Raw genomic sequence first — 23,826 nt, forward strand, 5'->3', positions numbered from 1 at the left:
TTCTCAATTGGTCTTCATAATCTGTATCCCACAATCCCAATATCATCTTTAACACTCTCCTTTGCATTACATCCACAGAAATCCCTGTGGCTAGTAGATTTCTGGAGCTCTGTGTATACACACGCACGTGTGTATATACACCCCTATAAAGAGGTCAATGGACATTCCCATGGGAAAGGTAACGAGTCACATGATTGTAGCCAATATAAATTGGACGAATATCATGCTCCTCAGCCAATGCAACTGTGTTTGGGTGAAATGGCTGCGAGAAGGGAACTGATGGAGTTTGAAAGAGGCACTGTGATAGGACAACCCAGGTCAGCAATCAATCAGTGATACCATACTGAGATTGAAGTACAGGGAGTCAACTGCAAGTGCTACCCGCAGTAGATGACCCACCACACTCACCAAATGTGACCATAAGGTGCTACGTAAAAACTACCTTTGTCAGCCAACATGTTGAATGCAGACTTCTGGGCACTGACTGGAACACGAATCTGCACAAAAACATTTAGAATGGAGGTTCACAACATGGATTTCTATGATAGGACTGCAATATGCAAGCTCTACATTACTGAACCAACATTCAGCGCCGTCTTCAGTGGTGTAATGTGCATAAATATGGAAACTTGGAAAATTGTGTTATGGAGCAAAGAATCATGCTACAACTTCTACGTAGCAGATGCCTAGTGAAAACATCTTACCAGAGTGCATAACCCAAACTATGAAATTCAGAGGTGGCAATGTGATGGTATGGTTCTGTTTTTTCTGGTTTGGCCTCTGATCTGTTTGTGGTGAATTGAGCAATGAACTCTGAGAGGTATCTGAACATTCTGGAAAATGCAATCCTTCTTACTTAGTGGCATTTCTACAGAACTGACCATCTCTTTCAGCAAGACAATGCATCGTATCATAAGGCTGCTGCAATAACTGCATGGTCTGCGGACATGAACATCACCACACTTGACTGACCTCCACAGCGCCGTGATCTCAACCCTATTGAACACCTGTAGGATGAATTGGAGCATCAGGTGGTCAAAGGACACCTGCCCCACAATGGTCCAAAATTCTTATTGATGCTATTGCACGCTTGTGGAAAGTATGCCCCGTAGGATTGCTGCAGTCATCAGAGCAGGAAGTCCTACATCTTATTAAGGTGAGTGTCATGACTGTTTGTTCCGTGCACTATGATGTCTGTTGACTTCTTTCCAAGCAGTGTATATATGTGGAACAATAAAAATCAATGAAGAAATACAATAAAAGTGAGAGAGAGAAAGGAAGATAAGCCAAGTGAATAAATACAAGTCAACCTAAGCATGGGTGGACGAATTTTATGGTATGTACATCAGCTTTGTTGCAGTAGTGGCAATTAGTATATAATTCACCTGCTGTTCATTCCCACTCTTGTCTCAGATTGTGGGGCTAGCTTCCCTATCACAATAATAAAAGGACCTTAAAACTATCTAGATTTGAATGATTGATTTCTGATTAATCAGTGAACAGCAAAAGTCATACTGTGGCATATCAATGTTTACAGCAGTACATAAGGTATTAATAAACAGTCATAAAGAGATAAATTAGTAAATATGTAGCAAAAATTTAAGTTAAGCAACACAGTATCTACATATAAATAGAATTTATAATCAAAAACGTGTTTGTATAAATTATTTTTTTGTAAAAAGTTTAAAATGTCATGGTTTGTGTGAGTCTGATTACATCTGCCCAAGCATATACAGCTCGGCCAGATAAGCAAAAATTTCATTCATCTCTCATCTGAAGTGCTGGCAATCTACCAGAATATAACAAATGGTGAGACATGTTTTGCATTTTTTAAGTATAGCTGGGTCATCAGCCCTCAGTAAATAAGAATGTATAAATAACAGTGACATATGCAGAGCCTAGCAAGAAAACAACTTCTTCTCTTCGTTTCTGTGTTGACTAGCATTGCTAATGCTTAATTTCAAGCTTAATCTCTTGCAATTTGTTTGTCAGTGCTTCCTGCAATGACCACCACCACTGGATAATTAGCTTTGATCTTATAAAATGTCTGTAGTATGCTGTATATATGAGACTGTCAAAACAGTGCATCGAAAATGTATGATCTGATGAAGCAGCTGCATCTGCAATCTTATTTCCTTTAATTCCAATGTGGCTGCGAATCCTACAAAACCAAACATCAAATTAAGGATCTTCAGTTTTGTACAATACTTGTAAATCCTTGCAAAGGACTGGATGTGGATTATACACAGGAGATGAGATAGCCTATAAAGAACTTAGTAGTCTGTATAATTTACATATTTTTGATAGCAGTTGTTTTTTATATGTACAAGCTGAATGGCATGCAACTCTGCTGTATAATTACTGCAATCAAATGGGATCTGGTGGGATATAGCAATGTCAGGAAACATAGAAACACAACAAACACAGGTCTGAGATGATGAACCATCAGTAGAGATGAGAAGGAAAGAGCATATTGCACTGTGTGCATTAACTGCATATAGATGGATGGTGTATGAGACTTCTTTAATAGGCACAGTGAGAGGTGTTGAAGGATACAGTGCAAGCAAAGGTTGATTGATTGGTAGAGTCTCTGCTATTAATGGTTCGCAAAAAAGTTAAGCAAGTTTGAGCATGGTTAGTAGTTGGAAAGGGTTCAATGCTGTTGGCACACTCTTTCTCAATGAGTCTTTGGACTCCCTGGAGGTGTCACATAATAATAATAATAATAATATGCAGGAATGATGTTATGTTTGGTACAGGTAACACTGTCAACATTCATGCTAATAGCTTGTATAATATCACTAAATGCATACCAAAGGGATGAATGGCAGTCTGACGTGTGTGATATTGAGCTTCCCAATACAGAGAAAAGATACTAGTCCACACACACACACATGATGTACACATGCTTTGGAAGGCACTTTTTTAAAACACAGTTAAGAGACAACTGTTTTTGTCTAAGTGACAGAACAGGTTCATTTGTTTCAGCATAAGGACTATTCGTATGCCCCGATGAAGAATAAGGTCCAACCATCAGAGCATGCTCTCTCTTGCAGAACTGTAAACCTGGGACACATAATCATGCTTTGAATGCAAGTGCACGATAAAGGGAGAGCAAGCTACATCAATCAGCACCCCCATTCTGCAGAGGACAGAGTGCAAAGGATATTTAATACGTTGTTTTGCACTTTTCCCTAAGTTGATGAATGTATGTAAGGAATGTAAGCTTTCTGTCAAAGATAAATCCCAAGAACTTGGCTTCTGTTGCAACTGGAATAATACTTTGTCCTATTCTTAAATCAGGATCTGGATGTAGGATAAGTTTTCAGAAGAAGTGTATATATAGTTTTTTTCTGCTGAACTAAAATCTCATGAAGAAACATGATTGATTGCTTGAAGTCATCTTTCACTCACCATCAAATTGCAAGAGTGACAGTAAATCATGAAGTCATTGACATAAAGAGCACTGCCTAATGTGGGAGGAAGCTGTTCAGAGATTGAAGTAACTGTTGCAAGACTCATTAAACAGGGGTGCCGATAATTCCATAGTCTTCCTTCAAGACGTGGTGGCAGTAGGACTTGACACATTTGGTGTCAAGTCCTGCTTTATACAAGCATACTTGAGAAGAGGCTAAGCAAATTTACAGACGAGAAAAATAAAATTTAATATGTGTGTGTGTATGCCTATGCTAAAATTGTAAATCAGCAGTCAGAAGTCCCTCAAGGGCTCATTCTCGTGAGTACAGGGGTGGCAAATCTGAGGTACCTGATGATGGACAATGCCTTACTTCATGTAATATATATCTGCTATTTTATCTGCAGACTGGTCCCTACTCTTCTTTCATTCCTTCTTGCTCCTCCCCACCAATGCTATTAGAGTATTTGAGGGCTAGAGATGAATCTTTCCTATTTGTGAGATCAGTGGAAATCTGCTTTACCTAGTAGGCTAAAGACAGGAGAGGAGATGGGTGCCACTTGTCTATATCTATCCATTTTAATGCTATGGAGACAATCTTACAGCATTCTATGCTGGCTGTGTCGTCGCATGGACAAATAAGGACCGCAACACCTTCTGGAACTGCTAAGGATGGTGGTGGAAAGTCTGCTACTGGTAGTAGTATACAGATCTACAAAGAGACTCTTTTCACAGCTCAGGAGAAGTTTTATGGTTGGTACGTGGAAAGTCAGAACACTTCAAAAAAGTAGTCAACTCAGGCTGCTAAAATATGAACTCTCACACTATCATTGGTCTATTGTGGGACAATGTGAGATCAGAGCCACAGGCAGGAGAACTGGTTATAGATGAGGGAAACCTTTGTTTTATTCAGGAACACAATGAGAAGGAGAAGAGGGAGTCATTTTTTTGATTCATAAAACTGTAAAAAGATATTAGATGGATTTTAAACCCATAAATAGCAGAATTGCTCTTGTCTGATTGAAAGGAAAACCAATAAATGCATCAATAATAATAATGCACCTACATCATTATATGATGAAGCATGTATTAATGACTTCTATGGACAAATTAACTCAGTGATAAAACAAATTCCAAACAAACACTATCTCACTATTAGTAGTGAGAAATTGTTTGTTTGAAATTCCTTCCAGTAACTATTGGTATACATACTGAAAGGAATTTTTTCCCTCCATTGTGGTGTATTTAGTTTTGGTGAAACCAATGACAGAGGATACAAACATATTGATTGTGCCATTCAAAATAATGTAATGATTACTAATATTCTATATCTTCATAAGCCATCAAAAAAGTGGACACGGACTTCACCTAACAGATCTGCACAATTTAATTGATTATATACTTGTCTGGACAATTCTAAGACTAAATCTTTCCTAGGAGCCAATATTGACAGTGACCACAACAAGGTCATTGCTATCTTGAATCTAAAATTAAAACAAATGAAAGATAACCAAAAACAAAGAAAAAGATATAATGTTGAGAAGTTGGAATTGCCTCATATCAGAAAACAATATAAATCTCACATAATTAATTCCTTGAATACTTTCCCAGAAGAATTCATAAGTATTGATGAGGAATACAGGCTATTTTAGAAGCAGCTATTGCAGGATAACCAAACCCTGGTTATAGAAGACATTTTACAACTACATGATCAAAGGAGAACCTTAAAATCCACTATAAATAAGGATAATGATAACAAAAAAAAATATAAAGAACTAAACAAAATAATAAGAAACAAAATGAAAACAGCTAAAGCCAAGTGGATTTGAATGATTGCAATGTGGAAAGATTGAAGAGGAATTACAAAGAAACAACCCTAGAAGTGCTTTTCAAATGATAAAGAGATTAACAAAACCCTTCACTAACACAATTTGGTCAACTGAGGATGAAAATGACAAGCTTTTGTCTGGAAAGGATGAAATCTTGCAGTGTTGGCATGATTACTCAGCTAACCTTTTCTCAGAAGACTTAATAATCAAAATCCTGAAGGCATAATACAAATGCCATTGGATGAAGAAGACTTCCCTATTTTAAGGGAAGTAGAAGCAGCAATTAATTCTTTGAAAATGGGGAAAATCACCAGGCATAGATGGAATAACTTCAGAACTACTGAAAGCAAGGGGGAAACCTACCAGATGCCCTGCTCAAAATATGCCAAGATGTGTGGAACAATGAATCATGGCCTAAAGATTGGTGCACCTCTGTTCTGATCCCTATTCCTAAAAAAAAAAAGGAATAGTACAAAATGTAGCAATTATAGAACTATCAGTTTATCAGTCATCCAAGCAAAATTTTCCTAAAAATATTATTCTCTAGTATTGAGAGGAAAATAAATAGTATACTTTCAGAGAACCCAGATGGATTCTGTAAAACAGATGACTTATTTACAACACATCTCATTGGAGAAAAATATATTGAACATAATAAAATACTATGTCACAATTTTATAAATATACAGAAGGCCTTTGATTCAGCATGGTACGAGGCATTGTGGAAAATACTGAACCAATATGGAATAGATAATAAAATAGTACACCTTAAAACTCTTTACTGTTCCTGAGAAATGTTAATGGAAATCAATAGCAACTATAGCAAGCCTTTCAAAATGGAGAGAGGTGCAAGTCAAGGATGCATACTTTTGCTGATGCTTTTTAGCCTTTATTTGAAACACAAAATAAACTTATTATTATTTATACAGGCACTCCATGGAGTCAAGACTCATTGCAGAAGACCCACTCTATCCATTAGCACAATACCCATCATGCATCCAGTTAAACATATTCACTACTGGGGGCACTTACAAAGTATTCTGACAATCCATTCCACTCATTCACTACTCTCCAAGTAAAAAACCTACTCTACACACCCTTACTAACCACACTCTTAGACACCTTCCAAGTGTGACCTCTTGTTTTCCCCCCCCCCACTCCCCATTTACTGAAAAATTTCTTCTGTGTCAATCTTATAGAATCCCTTTAGTGACTTATAAGCTTATATCGTATTCCCTACAGTGATATTGGAATTGCAGCAGTGGCAAAAAAAAATTATTAATCTCAGATTTACTGATGCCATTGACCTAATAGCAAAAAATGCAAGTTTTAACAGAGTTTCTAAGTCACTTAGTGATTATGGATTAAAGATCAGCATTCATATCAAAAACGATTTCTTCAGGCAAAAGCAATGAAAATTTCAGTTGATGAAAAATTGAAAGAAGTAGAAAGAATCTTGGGAAGCATACAACACAGAGATAGCCAGTCTAAACATGACATCAAAGCATGCATTGATAAAGCAACTGTTGCTCTTCAGAGATTATAGTCACTCTGGAATGACAATAAAATACAGCTAGCTACAAGACTCTACCTCATCGATACTCTTGTTAACTGTCTTAGTCTATGAATGTGAGAGTTGGACATTGCTAAAGGAAGATGAGAAAAGATTACTGGCCTTCGAGATAAAGTGCTACAAAAACATTTGAAGATATCATATACGACACAGATAACAAATGAGGTTAGAACGAAAATCCACTCCATTGCTAGAATACAAGAAAATATCTCATTTTCTTTATACCCTTTTTTTTTACCTTGCGATGTCAATATTATCACTAAAATATGTCAGAAACAGCCCTAGTAGCTGGGCTACATAGCTAGATCAGAGAGTAAATTAGCAGTAGATGGCTTTACTTCTAGTAAAAGACACTGGGGATGACCCTGAATCACCTGGATAGATAAATTTGAAAGTGGACTAATTCTTCATTCTCCACCTTTCTAAGGAGATCCCAAGACAGAAATATCTGGAGAGTGCTAGGACTGTCACCTTCATAATGCCCCACTGGTCTATGTAGACTATGGGTGAAGAACAAGAGAAGTCAGAAGTAAAGGATGTACAGAAGATGAATTAAGAAAAAAAGGCATGCTATCTCCACTATATTCATCATCTATACAGATCAGAAGCAAATGGCATTAAAACTGATAACAAAATCAGACATATTAAACTCAGCTATTTTCTTTATTTATATGCTCCAAAACAAACTAGGCACAAGTCTTCAGGATTCTTAATTAAGCTAATTAACTGAAACAAATCTGAAAAATCAGCTATAAAAAAATTAATTAAAAAAATATGAAAATAGGCAGGAACACGGAAAACTTCAACTGCATTTCCTCTAGGGGGAGTACAGGATATGATAGTACTACATGAAAAATTACATCATTACTAACTTCCTATCTACAATTTTCCTCCAAATCAGTCTGTTACCTGTCAAGACGCCAATATTATCAGATCTTATATTTCTGTCTTCTAAGGCACTTTTCAATGAATCAATCCACCTATATCTTGGTCATCCTCAGGGTCTTTTTTTTTCATGGCAACCTGGCAGACAACATTTGTTTTGCTAATCTTTCCTCTCCCATTCTTTAAGTGACCACCTGAGATTAGCTCTGCTAAGGAATTTCTGGATGCTGACAATGTCAGCTTCTATCCTAAAATCCTCATTTTTAATATGATATTGCCATTGATGCCATCTGTTCATGCCCTTAATCTTTCTCAGGACTCTCATATCTGTGGTCTCTAGTTTTTGGTCAAGTGTTTTTACTTCTGACCCAGCTCTCAGACCCATAAGTGGCTTGAATACTGTCTTGTATACAGCTAATTTAGTGTTTTGGCTAATTTCTCTCTTATTCCATATAAATTTATTCAATTAACTTCCTACCATACCAGCTTTGTTGATTCTGTTGTCTATTTCCATAATTAATTTACCATCTTCACTGAAAATCATGCCTAAGTAGCTGAAATGTTTTACTTGTTCTATAGGTTCTCCATTCATAATGCAGTTGATATTTTCAATGTTTCTGCCTATTTTCATTGTCTTTGTCTTCTTATTGCTGATTATCATACCAAATCTGTTACAGCAGTTATTCAATTTAGTCAGGGAATCCTGCAGACTTGTACTGGATTTATTTAGAAGTATAACATCATTTGCATAAAGCAAAGAGCTGAGATTAACATCTCCAATTTTGATATCAGGTTTAAAAAAATGGGATATGTTAATCTTAGCTCTTTGCTTTATGCGGATGATGTACTTCTAAATAAATCCACTACAAGTCTGCAAGATTCCCTGACTAAAGTAAATAACTGTTGTAATAGATATAGTATGAAGGTCAGCATTAAAAAGACAAAGACAATGAAAATAGGCAGAAAGGAAATGCGTAAGGGTCAAAGCTATATAACTGAGAGGAGACCTCCACATAGCCTTTAAAGGAATGTGGAGAACCAATCACGGCTTCTGACCTAATGTCTAATGTCCTTACCTTTTCGTAGTGTACCCTGTTGGATATCTACCTGGATGAACGAATGAGGATAGACTGGCAATTTGAGATTTAGCTGAACAAATTGTATTCTTATTGGCTTAAACCAAAATAAAAATATATAGATAGATAGATAGATATTTGAGGTATTTAGGCAAACATTCAGCGAAGATGGCAAATTACTATTTATTTTTTTTTATTATTAAACATCATAAAATATACATTGGAAGATAGATAACAAAAAAGGACTATTTACATATTATCATCATCATCATCATCAAATTCCTGCCATGTACCCTCAAGGGGTGTACAGGATATGACAGTACTACATAAAAAAATTACATCATTACTAACTTCCTATCTACAATTTTCCTCCAAATCAGTCTATTACTTGTCAAGACTCCAACATTATCTGATCTTATATTTCTATCGTCTAAGGCACTTTGTACCCTATCAATCCACCTATATCTTGGTCTTCCTCTGGGTCGTTTTCCTGCCAACCTGGCAGAGAACACTTGTTTTGCTAATCTTTCCTCTCCCATTCTATTTAAGTGACCATACCATCTGAGATTAGCTCTGCTAACACATTCCTGGATGCTGACAATGTCAAGTTCTTTCCTAATATCCTCGTTTTTAATATGATATTGCCATTGATTCCATCTGTTCATGCCTCTAATCTTTCTCAGGACTCCCATATCTGTGGTCTCTAGTCTTTGGTCAAGTGTTTTACTTCTGACCCAGCTCTCAGATCCATAACTTAAAACTGGTTTGAACACTGTCTTGTATACAGCTAATTTAGTGTTCCAACTAATTTCTCTCTTATTCCATATGAATTTATTCAACTGACTTCCCACCATACCAGCTTTGCTGATTCTGTTGTCTATTTCTATATTTAATTTACCATCTTCAGTAAAAATCATGCCTAAGTAGATGAAATGTTTTACTTGTTCCACAGGTTCTCCATTCACAACAGTTGACATTTTCAATGATTCTGCCTATTTTCATTGTCTTTGTCTTTTTATTGCTGACCTTCATACCATATCTATTACAACAGCTATTCAATTTAGTCAGAGAATCTTGCAGACATGTAGCGGATTTATTAAGTATAACATCATCTGCATAAAGCAAAGAGTTGACATTAACATCTCCAATTTTGATATCAGGTTTAATACCACTTTCCTTCATAATGTGATCCATATAGATAATGAATAACAGAGGGGATAATGTACATCCTTGTCTCACACCAGATTAAACATTAAACAATCTTCCTGTACTTCCTTCAATTTTAACTGCTGACTTACAACTCAAATAAAGACTAAGTATTGCTTGATATAATGCCCCATTGACACCATATAACTGCAGCATATTGAATAGCTTTTCTCTTGGCACCTTGTCATATGCCTTTTCCAAATCGACAAAACTTAAATACAGATCTTTGTTATATTCCCATGCTTTCTCGACTATTTGTCGTAAAGTGAAGATATGATCCTGACAGCCTCTATTTGGCCTGAATCCAGCTTGTTCTTCACCAAGATTTTCTTCCACAATTCTTCTCAACCGTTTCTCAAGTATACTTGCATAGATCTTGCCAGGAACACTCAGTAGGGAAATACCTCTGTAATTCTCACATTCAGTTTTATTTCCCTTTTTATATATGGGTACTATGTGAGCTCTACTCCAACCATCGGGAATTCGTCCCTCTGTCCAGGCTTTCTGAACTATGCAGTGCAGCCACTGTAAGACTTTTATACCACCATACTTCAGCATTTCTGGTCGAATATCATCTACTCCTGCTGCCTTTCCACATTTCAAGCCTTTGATGGCTTTTTCTACTTCAAGTATGGATGTGTATTCCTGACTGCATGCCTGGTCAGTGTTTTTTATCACTGTGAGGTCATCACTGCTTGTTTCATTTAGCAGTTTTTCAAAGTAATTACTCCATACTTCAAGAATATCTTTTTTCTCTTGTTTCCATGTCACCTTTATCATCTCTAACTCCTTTTACAGCACTCTTTCCTCCATTCCTAAGCTTCTTCAACAACCTCCAGAATATTTTGCCACCTTCTTGATATTTATTTTCTATATTCTTACCAAAGTCCTCCCATGACTTTTGTTTAGCTAGTTTTACACACTGTTTAGCTTTCTTACATTTGTCTCTGTATTCTGTAAGAGTAAAAGCTGACTTATTTGCCAGGAACTTTTGATATGCTTTCTTCTTTTCTTTCACTGCCTCTTTAATTTCCTGTGTCCACCAAGGAGTTCTAATTTTTTTATCCTTGCACACAAGGTCACCACATGCCTCTCTGGCAGAATCAATCAATGTTTACTTCAGAGTTTGCCACTGAATCTCCAAGGTTTGATTCCTGTTCTCAAACTCTTTTATTTTCTTTTCAATAATCTCTCTGTATTTTAGTCTACAGTTCACATCTGAGAGCTGCTCAACTTTTATTCGCTTTAAAACTTTCTTACATGTTATTCTTTTCAATATGAAATTCAATTTTATCCTGCTCAAGACTAAATAGTGATCACTTCCAATTTCAAATCCTCTGTACACTCTGGTGTCCTGCACCAGGGAGAAAACATTACTATCAACAATAACATAGTCAATGAAACTTTTCTTATTCCTTGCCTCTTCTCTCCATGTGAATTTGTGCACATTTTTATGTTGGAACATGGTGTTAGTAATAACCAGTCCGTGTTCTGAGCAGAAATCCAACAGGCATTTGCCATTATTATTAGCTTTGCTTGTTTTCTACAAATTTTTCCAAAATAGTTTTGTATGTTTGACAATCACTTCCTACTCTGCTATTTAGATCCCCAACAAGGACCAAATTTTCCTTTTTCATTGTGTCAGTAGCTTTTTCTAAAGCGTCAAAAAATTCCTCCACTTCTATGGGACCATAGGCACAAATAAATGTCAGTGTCCAGTTCCCCATTCTCATATTTGCCCACATTACTCTACTTGAGACTGACTGCCATTCAAGAAGATTAGCCTCGTATTTTGTGTTGAATACTATGGCTACTCCTTTTCCTTGATTGTCATTGTCTGAATATAACATTTTGTATTTATTGCTCAGAAAGATCTCACCAGTTTTGGTCTTTTTTGTTTCAGTCACCCCTATTATGTCGATCTGGTACTTATCTAATTCCTCAGCTAGCTCCATTTCTTTGCCATTCAGGATTCTTACGTTCATAGTACAGATCTTTAACTCTGGTGATGTTGAGTTGGGGTTTGTTTTCAGATTTGTTCCAGTAGCTGACTTTTCGCTGTTCGCCTTGGTTCCCTGGTGAAAACAACGGGGCCTTGTTTAACCGGGCAACGCCCCAGCCGGCATGAAATTTTGTCATGTTGTACCATCATTCTTTTTATTTTGGTTTGACCAATAAGAATACAATTTGGTCGGCTAAATCCCAAATTGCCAGCCCATCCTCGTTCGTTCAGTATCCAGGTAGATACCCAACAGGGTGCACCACGAGAAGGTGAGGATTGGACATTAGGTCAGAAGCCCTGGTCGGTTCTCCGCATTCCTTTAAAGGCTATGTGGAGGTCTCCTCTCAGTTATACAGCTTTGACCCTTAAGCACCCCTACATTTACATATTATAAGAATGTATATTACAGAGAAAAAAAGGATTTTCTTTTTTAGATATACAATAGAAATGAGGGGGGAAAAAAGATACATTAGCGGTAGACAGGATGTGTCTTTTCAGTAACTTTTATAATAGCAACTTGCATCAGTTGATATTGCTTTTCAATGGTCAATATTACAGTTCAGTATCACTTCTAGTTATTTTTCAGCTGAAGTGTATTGTCGTTGGCAATCCAGAACAGGGAACCAGTTGGATTCCACTCCTCTATGAATTCTGCGACAGTTCCTGCTTCTTTGTAATAATCAAATTCCAGTGAAAGCCTGCTTTGTAGTTTCCGACGTAGGCTACACATGAGGGTTTGTTCCAATTCAGTGATGGATGGGTGGGTGCTGGTTATTTCTTGTGTGCTTAAGGTAGAAACTGTAAATGATGGCCTTGGGGCAGATAAAGAGGAAATTGCATATTCTGTGTTTGTTCTCTTCTGTATGGACTAAATTCCAGTAGTCTTCTTGGCTGTGTGCATAGTTACAGGTGATAGAGGCTGTATTCAAGGAGTAGATGATCTTCGTCTTGTTTGCAGGACAGGTTAGATATGTGTGTTCCAAGGTGCCTGAAACTTTGCAGAATAGACATTGATTCGATTCTCTTAGCTGAAATTTGTGGAGCTTAGTAGGAGTTGGCAAAATGTTATGCCATAGCCTCACTGTATGTCGAAATCTGGTTTGGCACACCTTGATTTATATGGAAGATTCCACTGAAAACTGGGTGGCTTGTGCAGCTTAGTAAATGAGAGGGTTAAGGATGAATATACGAAGGGCGAAGTTGGAGGCAATGATATGAGGAAGTGGTATATTTTCTTGTAGCTGGAGGGAAGAATTGAAAGTAAGGCTTCAGATGATGCAAGTTGCTCTTGTAAAAGTCTTCCCAGATATCGCTACGCCTCAGGGAATTCTTATTTCTTCTAGAAACTGTGGGGGAGTCAATCTTGAGTTTTTCAATGGTAGGCTTGTTAGTGTTTTCCAGTTTAGCGTCTGGGTCGGGAGGTCCCCTATGATTCTTATTCCTGCCCAGTTCTATGTAGGGAAAAGGAAGGGTTGGCCAGTTGTGAGACATTATGTTTCTGTTCGAAAACAGTGGTTCTGTTAGTACAGCTGACTCTGTTGATACTGTCAGTGTGAGATGAAGTTCTGTATTTTTCCACCGCTGTAGAGCATCTTTGTAAAAATGAGGTAGTTTAGGAGGTGGTGGTACAGAACTGGCCATTCAGAGGATTGTGGAGAGTGTAAGTTCTCTGGTGGATGACTTCATGATGTAATCGAAGGTGGTTACATAAGCATGATTGGACTGAAGTGACTTTAGGAGAAGGATTATCCCAAAGGATGTGATCTTGTTTTCAAGGGAAATCAGGCCTTGACATCCTTTATTGAGTAGCTTGCAGAGTTCAGAGTATGTTGTCCAGTTAGTATTGTTCCAGAGGAAACGTTTCATTGCCTTTTCAATGTGATGGAGAAATTCTTTAGTGGGTGTTAGTACTTTGAGGGTATGCCGTAGCACACTAGCAGCCATCTGGTTGATTATAAGGATTCTTCCTCTAAGTGAAGAACATTGAATGAATGCTGTTCCATTTTCCTAGCACTTGTTTAAATCGGTTGTGTAGCTGTGTCGAGTTCAGTGCATTATATATTTTGGTGTTGCCAAGGTGTACACCTAAGTATGTTTGTCCTTCATTTGACCAGGTACATTCAATTGGAGAATCAGTTCTGGCCTTCCATCTGCCTGACCACAAACCAGTGGTTTTTGCAGAGTTTAATTTGGCCCCTGAGGATTGTGCATATAGTCTATGTGCTTCATTGGTTACTGTCATTTCTTTGTCATTATGGATTATTACTGTGATGTCATCAGCATATGCTCATAGGGTTATTTTTTGATGTGGTTCTATGATGCTGGTTCATTTGGAGATGATGGTGTCGTGTACTCTTTTTACTCTTTAGAGACACTTGTGACATTATGATTATGAATTATAGACACATAAACACAAGATTATTTTAATATTTGCAAAATAGTTCAGTCTGAAAATAACAGACTATCTTCAGTGACTACATAGGAACAGTTTTTAACAAGGTGGAATACCAACAATTGATCATTCAAAAGTAGAACGAGCCGCATGATGTTACATTGCTAAGTATTAAAGAGAGGAAAAATTTCATCAGAGTGATGATTAAACTATAGGTATTAATTCACAATTTCATAAGAATCTTAATTTATAAATAACATTAGACTAATGTAGTAATTACAAGTCCCAATTTAAAAAAAAAGCAAATTAATAATAACAATAATAATAATCTTGTGTACTCATTTTAAGAAGGGTTCTATGGCCAGTGTGTATAACTGTCCAAAGAGAGGACATCCTTGCTTGATCCCTTGAGAGTATGGCAAAGTGCGGGTGAGCCAGTTGTTAATTTTTAAACAGAAGAGTGCATCTCTGTATAGCAATTGCACTGTTTCAATGATGAGAGGGCCATAGCCGAATGCCTTTAGAACTTCATAAAGGTACTCATGCTCTACCCTGTCAAAAGCCTTCTCCTGATAAAGGCTGATAAGTGCTAGGGCTTCATTTTGGCTGTTTGCGATGTGGATGAGATTTCTTATTAAATGAAGGTTATCATGTATTGATCTTCCAGGAACAGAATAAGTTTGATATCGGCCAATAACTTCAGGTAGTGTTGGCTTTAGTCGGTTTGCAATAACTTTGGAAACGATTTTGCAATCTGTATTGATTAGTGAGATTGGATGCCAGTTTTGGATATCTGTGTGGTCTCCTTTCTTTGGTATCAATTGTGCTACTGAGGTTGTGACGGATTCTGGGAGCCCATTGAGGTAGGCTTCTTGCAGTGTTTTAAAGGAGAAGTGGTCCGAGTTGATTCCAGAAGACTTGGAAAAACTCTGTTGTGAGACCATCAAGGCTGGGAGATTAATTCTTTGGCAAGGATGTACATGCAGTTTTCAGTTACTCTAGAGTGACTGGGTTTTCGAAGTGATTCTGATCTGTTGCAGAGATTCTTTTTTGTTTCTTTCAGTATTTCGTGAATGGCATGAAGGAATGCTCCTGTAGAGCTGTATGCATTCTTGTAGTATTGTAGGATTTCAGAAGTGATTTCACTTGGATCCTCTGTGATGCTGCCATCTTGAAATCTAACAGCAGAGATGCAGTTTTCTGCCTGGTATTTTTTTTCCAAAGAGAAAAAATATTTTGTGGGTGCATCTGAGAAATTTATTTGTATGCTGCGATCTAAGTAGGACACCCTTTGCGGATAATACTTGTGTCTTTGCATGGCTTGGAGGGCTGAATTATATTCAGGGCTTTCTTCTGGTAGATGCCTGGAGCTGTTCTTCGAATTGTCGGATGCTAATGTTTCTCTGTTGATTCTTCTGGTGACTGTAGATCTGTTAAAGGATTTCATTCGTGATTTTTAGTGGGGCCACCATGTTTCATTGATTCTGAATTCCCTTTCGAGTGAGTGAGGTTACTTATTAAAGCTTGAGTTTTTATTATATAAGCTGAATCTTTCAGAAGGGTATTGTTGAAGATCCAGTAGGCACTTCCTGATTTGGATGCTTCCAAAGATAATGAAAGTTGCAGCTTTATGAAGCAATGATCTGAGATGTAGGAAGGAATATGTGAGATGTTTATAACTACAGGAACAGTGTGTTTGGAGATGTAGTATCTGCCCAGTCATGCTTGGTAGAGAGGCCTATTAGTTGCTGTGATTGTTGACATCCATGTATAGGACCTCTTATCTGGATGCTGATGCCCAAAGACATCAATGAGTTCATTATCGTTTACTATTGTTTGAAGTTGGTTTATTAATGAGCTACGATGTTCAACACATTGGAGTCTGTCTCTTTCTTGGTCAAGAGTGCAGTTAAAGTCTCCAGCTATTATTATATGCTCTTGGTCAATACTAGAAAGATGGTTTTGAACGAAGTCCAAGATTTGTGATGCCAGAACATCCTGCTGTGGTATGTAGATAAGGAACACATGCAGGATGTTATGATTGGGTGCTTTTATGTGAGCATACACAGCATATCCTGGTATATCTGCAATCACTTTAAGTTAGTAGGGGGGGGGAATTGATGATGTACACCTAAGCTAACCCCTGCTCCATGGTGTTGTTGGGTTGCAGAGTGATGTAGGTCATAAGGCCACTTTGCCCATTTTCTAGATAAATTGGATGAGGAGTTGATATTTGTTTCTTGCAGAAGTATTAGGTCTATATGGTATTTCTGTACCTGGTCAAGGACTATTCTATTGCATAAAGCAGAGGCATATTCTCTTGCATTGAGAGAAAAAAAAGGCTCAACGACATTATGTTTATGAAAGTTTGATTGTAAGTTGAATTTAATATTGGTCCTGGTAATGTGCTTGTAGCCCATTAATTAGGTAGTAGATTCACTTGCTCCTGTTAAGCTCTGCTCTGCTCTTTTTTTAATTTCAATTTCGAGTGTAGATCCTGAAGTTGAGATATTAGTTCCGGGATTTTTTGTGGTGTATTTAAGAGCTATAGTTAATTTGTGAAGATGGCAAATTAAATATGGAAATAGATAAATACAATAACCAAAGTTGTGGAGTCAGTTGAACAAATTTATACAGTATGAGTACTTACCTGAACTAGCAGAATACAAGAAATTGAAATCAATTTTAACTTATAGATCTGAGAGTTGGTCAGACATAAAATTGATGAACCAGAACTAGAAACCACAAATATGAGAAATATGAGAAAAATTGGAAGAAAGAAAGAGATAACATCAATAACAGTATGATATTACAAATTAAAATATTAGCAAGATTATATTTGAGCAGAGCTAATCTAAAACAGTATAATCACTTCAGCAGAACAGAAGAGGGTTACGTAAGAAAAATATACAGAGAAAGACAGATCATCTAAGCGAACTGATTCAGTTATAGTACCTTAGGGTGATATCTAAGTTCTGATGAAATTAAGTTCTAACAAACTCTAGATTTATCAATGATGCAGATGTGACATATAACAGATTCAGAAGAAAAGTAATTTATGTTACTACCATGAAAAGTTGTAAACCTATAATACTGCAAATAGGCTAGGGACTTTTTTCCTATTAATTTTGTGCACATGCACACACTTTTTCTGCATTTTTATTTTTTACATAATCTAGAAATAATGTGCTGGATTTTTGATCCACCTCAGGCCTCCAGCAAATAAGGCAGAGAATCTCACGTCAGGTGATGAAATTCATCTCCCACCTAAAGACAATCACAAATATCCATGCCCAGGGTAGGATTCAAACCAGCAGCCTATTGGATGAAAAGCAGAGACACTAATGACTTAATAAATTATACTTGCCAAGAAATTATATTCTTATTTTAATCTTTTTTCCAAGTGTAAGCAATAAAGTTTGCACATGAAGTATCTTTACAACTATGCTACTTGTATGTAGAGACTGATGCATTCACATCAATTGCCTTAGTATCACATTAATGCAAAGCACACTTTCTTTTAGAAGTGCATAATGCTATGTATTAAGGGAGGGTTACAACCCAAACCAGTTTCAACCTTCGGTGCGATCTCATAGAAATGGAGTGTGCTTTGCTTTATGGGATACTATGACAACTGATGCCAAATTATTAGCATATGCAAGCAGCATAGTTGTGAAGATACTTCATGTGCAAACCTTGTTTGCTTATATTTATATAAAGGATTAAACAAGAATATAATTTCATGGCAAGTTTAATTTAACTTATAACCAAGTGAAAAAAACAACTAACTCGGATCCAGAGTGATTTCAATAAAATAGAAGTTACTCATTATGATAAAATTTACTACTTTTTAATGAATAAAAAGATTTTTTTTTTTTAAAAAAATCAAAGTTATTTACATAGCACTTACTTTTTTGAGTGTCCATGAAAATACCTAATATATTTGTTGTCATGGAGAGATAAATAACGCACTGTATCTGAAAGTATACCATTTCGTGTAAAGAGATTAATGTATTATATATTATATAGAAAAACATACAATACTTGTGCTAATAATAATTTACATTTAGGGATCAAAGGACAATACCTCCCATTTTCCTCAGAAGAACAAGAGTACTAATACGTTGACTGGCAAATTCAAGAAGATATGATGGCATTACTGTTCATTATCAGCATTGCAGGCATTGGATGAAGTGAGTGAAATGAAGTGAGAAGAAAAGCACTTGGAAGTGTTGACCTCTATCAGCATGATATCACAGTCACATCAGCAGGACAATCTAGTCAGGCTGACCTACAGGCCAGGGCCATAAAAGTGAAAATATTCATTACAATTCATTATTATTGCAAATACTTTCACTCTTGTTTTTTGGGTATAGTAGAAGCCCAAATAATTTTCTGTCCTTAGAAAGTTTTTTCACTTGGTTATCAAGTAAATTACAATATAGAGGCCACTGAATTTGCACCAACTGCATCAGTGTCACACAATACAAAGCACACTTCTTTTTGGATGTGTATACTACTATGTATTATAGAAAGGGTCACTACCTAGACTGGTTTCATCCTTTACTGAAGTTAAATCAATGAAGCAGTTATAAATTTTTTTTAACCTCAGTATTTTCTTGGATCTAGCTCCTACTGAGGAGACTTCAATAAAGGTCAAAACTGGTCTGGGTAGTGACTTTTCCTATAATGCACAGCAATATAAATGACCAAAAGGAAATGTGCTTTGCATTATGGGACACTAAGGCAGTTGTGATGTGAAGTCAGCAGCCGCCTCTATATATAATTGGCCTAGTTGTGAAGATACTCAAATGCACAGTGAAGTAACTTGACATGCATACTATGTTTGCTTATGCTTGGGTATAGGAATCAAACAATATATATATATATGTGTGTGTATATTATTTTATTTTTGTCTATTATGATTTACTTTTTGGTCCTGGACCCCCAAAAAAACCTTGAAGATAACAATGATTATAACACTAAATAAGCATATTCATTTTAAGTGAGCTCGTTCAAAGTTCTTGACAAATGTATAATCCTAAAATCTGTATTCAATGCATTAAAAAGTTCTTGGGCTGGCAAACATAAAGGAAATCCAAAAAGCATTGTTCTGAATGCCCAACTTGTAGCATTTGTTGGTAATGAGATGAGTACAAAAAGAGAATAACAAAGTGAAGCAACATGTAAAAGTAGCTAAACAAAAAAAAAAAAAAATCATGAGAACACTCTGGTAAGAATATAGAAGATAAATATCAGGAAGGTGACAAAATGTTTTGGAGGCTACTGAAAATAAAAAACAAGATAAAGATGTTAAAGATACTAAGCAATTTTATAAGCTAGGTTTTAATCTTTTTTTCACACGTAAGCAAACAGACAAGTAAGTCAAGTTTGCACCTGAACATAGTCCAAGTCTCAGGCAACTCGTGGTAAAGGTGGAGTAAGTGAAGATAAAGATATTCTAGATGTCTGGAGTAATATCTTATTTCATGTAATACACATATTTTATATTATCTGTAGACTAGTCCATACTCTTCTTTCTTTCCCTCTTGCTCCTTCATCCCCAATCTTTCCTATTTTACTTTTCTTCATCTTTTGCAGTGGGAGTCTGCCTTCTCTTTCTTTCTCTCTCTGGAATTTGCTTTACATAGGTAGGCTAAACAAACACAGAGGAAGGCTATGGCAAATCACTTTTGTATATATTTTGCCAAGAAAATCTTATGAATAGAGGCTTAAGTTATTGCAATATAGTGCTGGAAGATGGGACTCCTCAGGTCGGAAGGCACTGAAATGGCTACTGGGAAAGAGCAGAGAGGAACTTCCAATGAAGTTAACAAAAATGATGAAGCTGGATCAAAGCCTTCTGGAAGTTCAACTTCTGATAGAGTTAATCTCAGAAGAAGATGGGTAAGAAGCATGTATCAAGGAAAACTGGAACTGGTAAGGAAAAAAATTAGAAGAACTCAAGTTCAGATTTTAGGAATTAGTGAACTGAGATGGACAGGAATGGGTCACTTTGATACTGATGATTTCATGGTATATTACTCTGGACCTGAAACCTTAAGAAATGGAGTAGCATTCATAGTTAGAAGATAATACAGAAAATACATTTTTGGTTACAACCCAGTGTCTGATAGAATAATTCTAATTAGAATAAAGTCATATCCAGTGAATGGTACACTCATATAGGTATGCATCCACTACAGATTCAAGTTAAGAGGATTGAAGAATTTTACAGCAACATGCAACAAGTAGTACACAGTATTGATAAAACAGATTTTCTTCTGATATTAGTGATTGGAACGCAAAAGTAAGAGAAAAAGAAGAATGAGGCATTACTGAAAAATTTGGTTTAGGACTTAAGAAATGGAGCAGGAGAAAGGATGTTGAAGTTTTGTGTTGAGAACAATTGCTTTATTGCAAACACTTAACAACATAAAAGAAGACCGTACACATGGGCTTCCCCAAATGGAGAATATAGAAATCAGATAGATTATATTGTTGCCAGAAGAAGGTGGATAAGCACTGTCCAATCAGCAAAAACACTACCTGGTGCAGACTGTGAAACAGATCATGAATTATTAATAGCTAAAGTTAAATTGAAATTAAGAGCTAAGAAGAAACAAAAGGACAGTATCAGATTTGATTTAAATTATATAAATGAAGCATTTAAAGTAAAAGTTGGAAAGAAATTAAAAAGTTTGGAGAAGACAGGAAGAGAATTAGAAAAACTATGAGAAGAAACAAAATGTACAGTCATAGAAGCAGTAAAGAAGACTCTTAATAAAGCAACAAGAAAGAAAGAAAGATTGTAAAAATTGTCAGAAAAAGCTATTCAAATAACAGAGGAAAGAAGAAAAATGAAATTTAAGAGAAACAAAGAAAGGGTTAGACAACAGAGTGCAGATTTCCAGAGACAGGCTAGGAAAGATACGGAAAAACATCTAAACAAAAGGAGCAAGGAAATTGAAGAAAGCAATATTACAAGTAGAGCAAGAGATTTGTTTAGAAAAACAAATGATGTTATGGTTTATCCCTAGATTAGGAGTTGTAAATTGCTTTCTTCAATTTCCTTGCTCCTTTTGTTTAGATGATCGTAATCCAGGAAAATATCTGATGGAAGAAGAAAGTGAAAAAAGATGTAAAGAGTATGCAGAGGATTTTTGTACAAGAAACATAATATTGAAGGAGAATCTGGAAGGAGAGAATTTGTTGAGGAACCCTTGATAATGAAAAGTGAAGTGATATCAGCAATGGAACAGCTGGCAAAAGGAAAAGCTCCTGGAGTTGATGGAGTATCAGTGGAATTATTGAGAAAAGCTGGGGATGAAGTAGTGAATATATTGACTAAAATTTGTCAACAGGTTTGGGAGAGAATATATTGGCTTAGAGATTGGAAAACATCAGTATTCATTCCAATTCCCCCCCCCCCCAAAATCAAATCCCAGAGATTGTGAGAATTATAGAACAATTACTTTAATTTCACATGCAAGTAAAGTTATTAAAAAAGTGATTCAACCAAGGTTGGAGCCATATGTGAATAGAGAAATGGCAGAAGAACAAGCAGGCTTTAGGAGAAGTAGAGGAACTAGAGACCAAATAGTAAACATGAGATGGATTATGGAAAGAACAATTTAATTTCAAAAAGAAGTATTCATCTGTTTTAATGATTATAAGAAAGCTTCTGATTGCATGAATCACAACAGACTGTGTGGATTCAGGGGCGTGCCAGCCATATGTGCAATGTACACAGGCGCCATAGAGGAGGAAATACTTTAAAAAAAAAAAAAAAAACGTTTTTTTAAAGTGATTTTTTTTATTGGGAGGGGGGGGAGGGATAGGGCACCAACTAAAGTTTTGCACACAGGCGCCGGACACTACTGGCATGCCCCTGTGTAGATTGTAATGAGATCAATAGACATACCTGAACATCTAATTCTCTTGATAAGAGAACTATATGACAACCAAGAACTTTCAAGTAAAAACAGTCTTTGGAGAAACAGACAGTGTTCGAGTGGAAAAAGTTGTGTGCAGGGTTGTGTTCTGTGGCCCTACATTTTTAATACTTATAGTGAATATATCATGAGAATGGCTGATTTAGACAAAGATCCAGGTGAATTCTGTGGCCCTACCTTGGCGGCAGAAAAATAATTTAAGATATGCAGACAATACAACTCTCATAGTAGAAACTGAAGATCTGGAGTGGTTGATTCTATTGGTTAAGAGGGAAAGTAACAACGCTGGGCTTAATTTAAATATCAGCAAATCAAAAGTAATGGCTTCTGGCAATTTAAATGAATTTATAATACAAGGAGATAAAATAGAAATCATTGAAAGTTATGATTTACTGGGATCCAAAATCAGAAATCATGATACATGTGAAGATGAAATTAAAAGAAGGATAGTCATGGGAAAAAAAGCTATGCCAAACTTGACAAAAATTATAAAAGATAGAAGTGTGAGCAAGACCACGAAAGTTAGAATTGTCAAAGCAATGCTATTTTCAGTAGTGATGTATGGATGTGAAAGCCACATTATTAAGAAGAAAGACAAAGTGAATTGATTCATTTGAATTATGGGTGTGGAGGAGACTATTAAGAATCCCATGGACTGTAAGAATGACCAATTAGGTTTTAGAGATAATATAATAAATTTAGTTTTTTTTTCCACTTATTTTTCAAATAAGTTCATGTCGCCGAATTGAAGCCTTTGGCTCTTCATATAATTAGTAATAAATTTAGTTTAATTCTTTATCCAAGTGTAAGCAAACAAGTTTGCGCCTGAAAATATCTTCCGACTGAGGTAAGGTGGTACATCCCTTGGCAACTTGTATTAAAGGTGGACCAAGCTCTAATCACTCCTTGTCTCAGTATCTCCCAAAATACAAAGCACATCTCCTTGCAGACATGTATACTGCTATGCATTAAGAGAATGGCCACTACCCAGACTGGTTTCGACCTTTATTGAGGTCTCATCAGTGGGAGGCAGACCCAGAGTGGTGATACTAAGGCAGAAGTAATGGAGAAGTCATATTTACCCATAAACGTCCAAGGTTTTAGAGAGTATCAAGACAACGCTCCTTGGAGGCGATAATCGCTAACCAGAAGTTGATGTACTTTGTGCATATTATGCGAGCTGATGAATCATTGAAAAAGACAGTTACATTGAGAAATATTAAGGGAATGAGAAGAGGAGGAAGACCACAAAAGAGTTGGATAGACAACATACAGGAACTTACCAACTTGAACTTACAATTGCTGAAAGAAAGGAGAGGCTGAGTGGGAAGGAGAGCCTTTGTGCACAAGTTCACCAATAATCAAAAATGACTGGATGGCACATAACAACAAACTGGAATAATTAAGGTGAAAGAAACAAGAGGCTGCATTGCACATGCTAATCAAAAGTCAAATTACACATAACTGGAGTAAAGCTCACATACTACCTACAT

At 36.3% G+C, this 23,826-nt stretch overlaps 1 protein-coding gene across 1 annotated transcript in view; it reads right to left on the reverse strand.

The window, feature by feature from the left end:
* Positions 1-23,826, reverse strand: part of LOC150106591 (WD repeat-containing protein 82-like) — a 228,974-nt gene that overhangs the window by 138,726 nt on the left and 66,422 nt on the right. The window contains exon 3 of the mRNA XM_090392561.1: positions 18,289-18,355. Coding sequence (XP_090248687.1) covers positions 18,289-18,355 — 67 coding nt within the window. The remainder of the gene's footprint in view (positions 1-18,288; positions 18,356-23,826) is intronic.

The sequence above is a fragment of the Typopeltis vanoorti genome, chromosome 5, assembly GCF_054136105.1.
Source record: "Typopeltis vanoorti isolate ZY-2024b chromosome 5, IOZ_Tvanoo_1.0, whole genome shotgun sequence".
NCBI classification, from domain to species: Eukaryota; Metazoa; Arthropoda; class Arachnida; order Uropygi; family Thelyphonidae; genus Typopeltis; species Typopeltis vanoorti.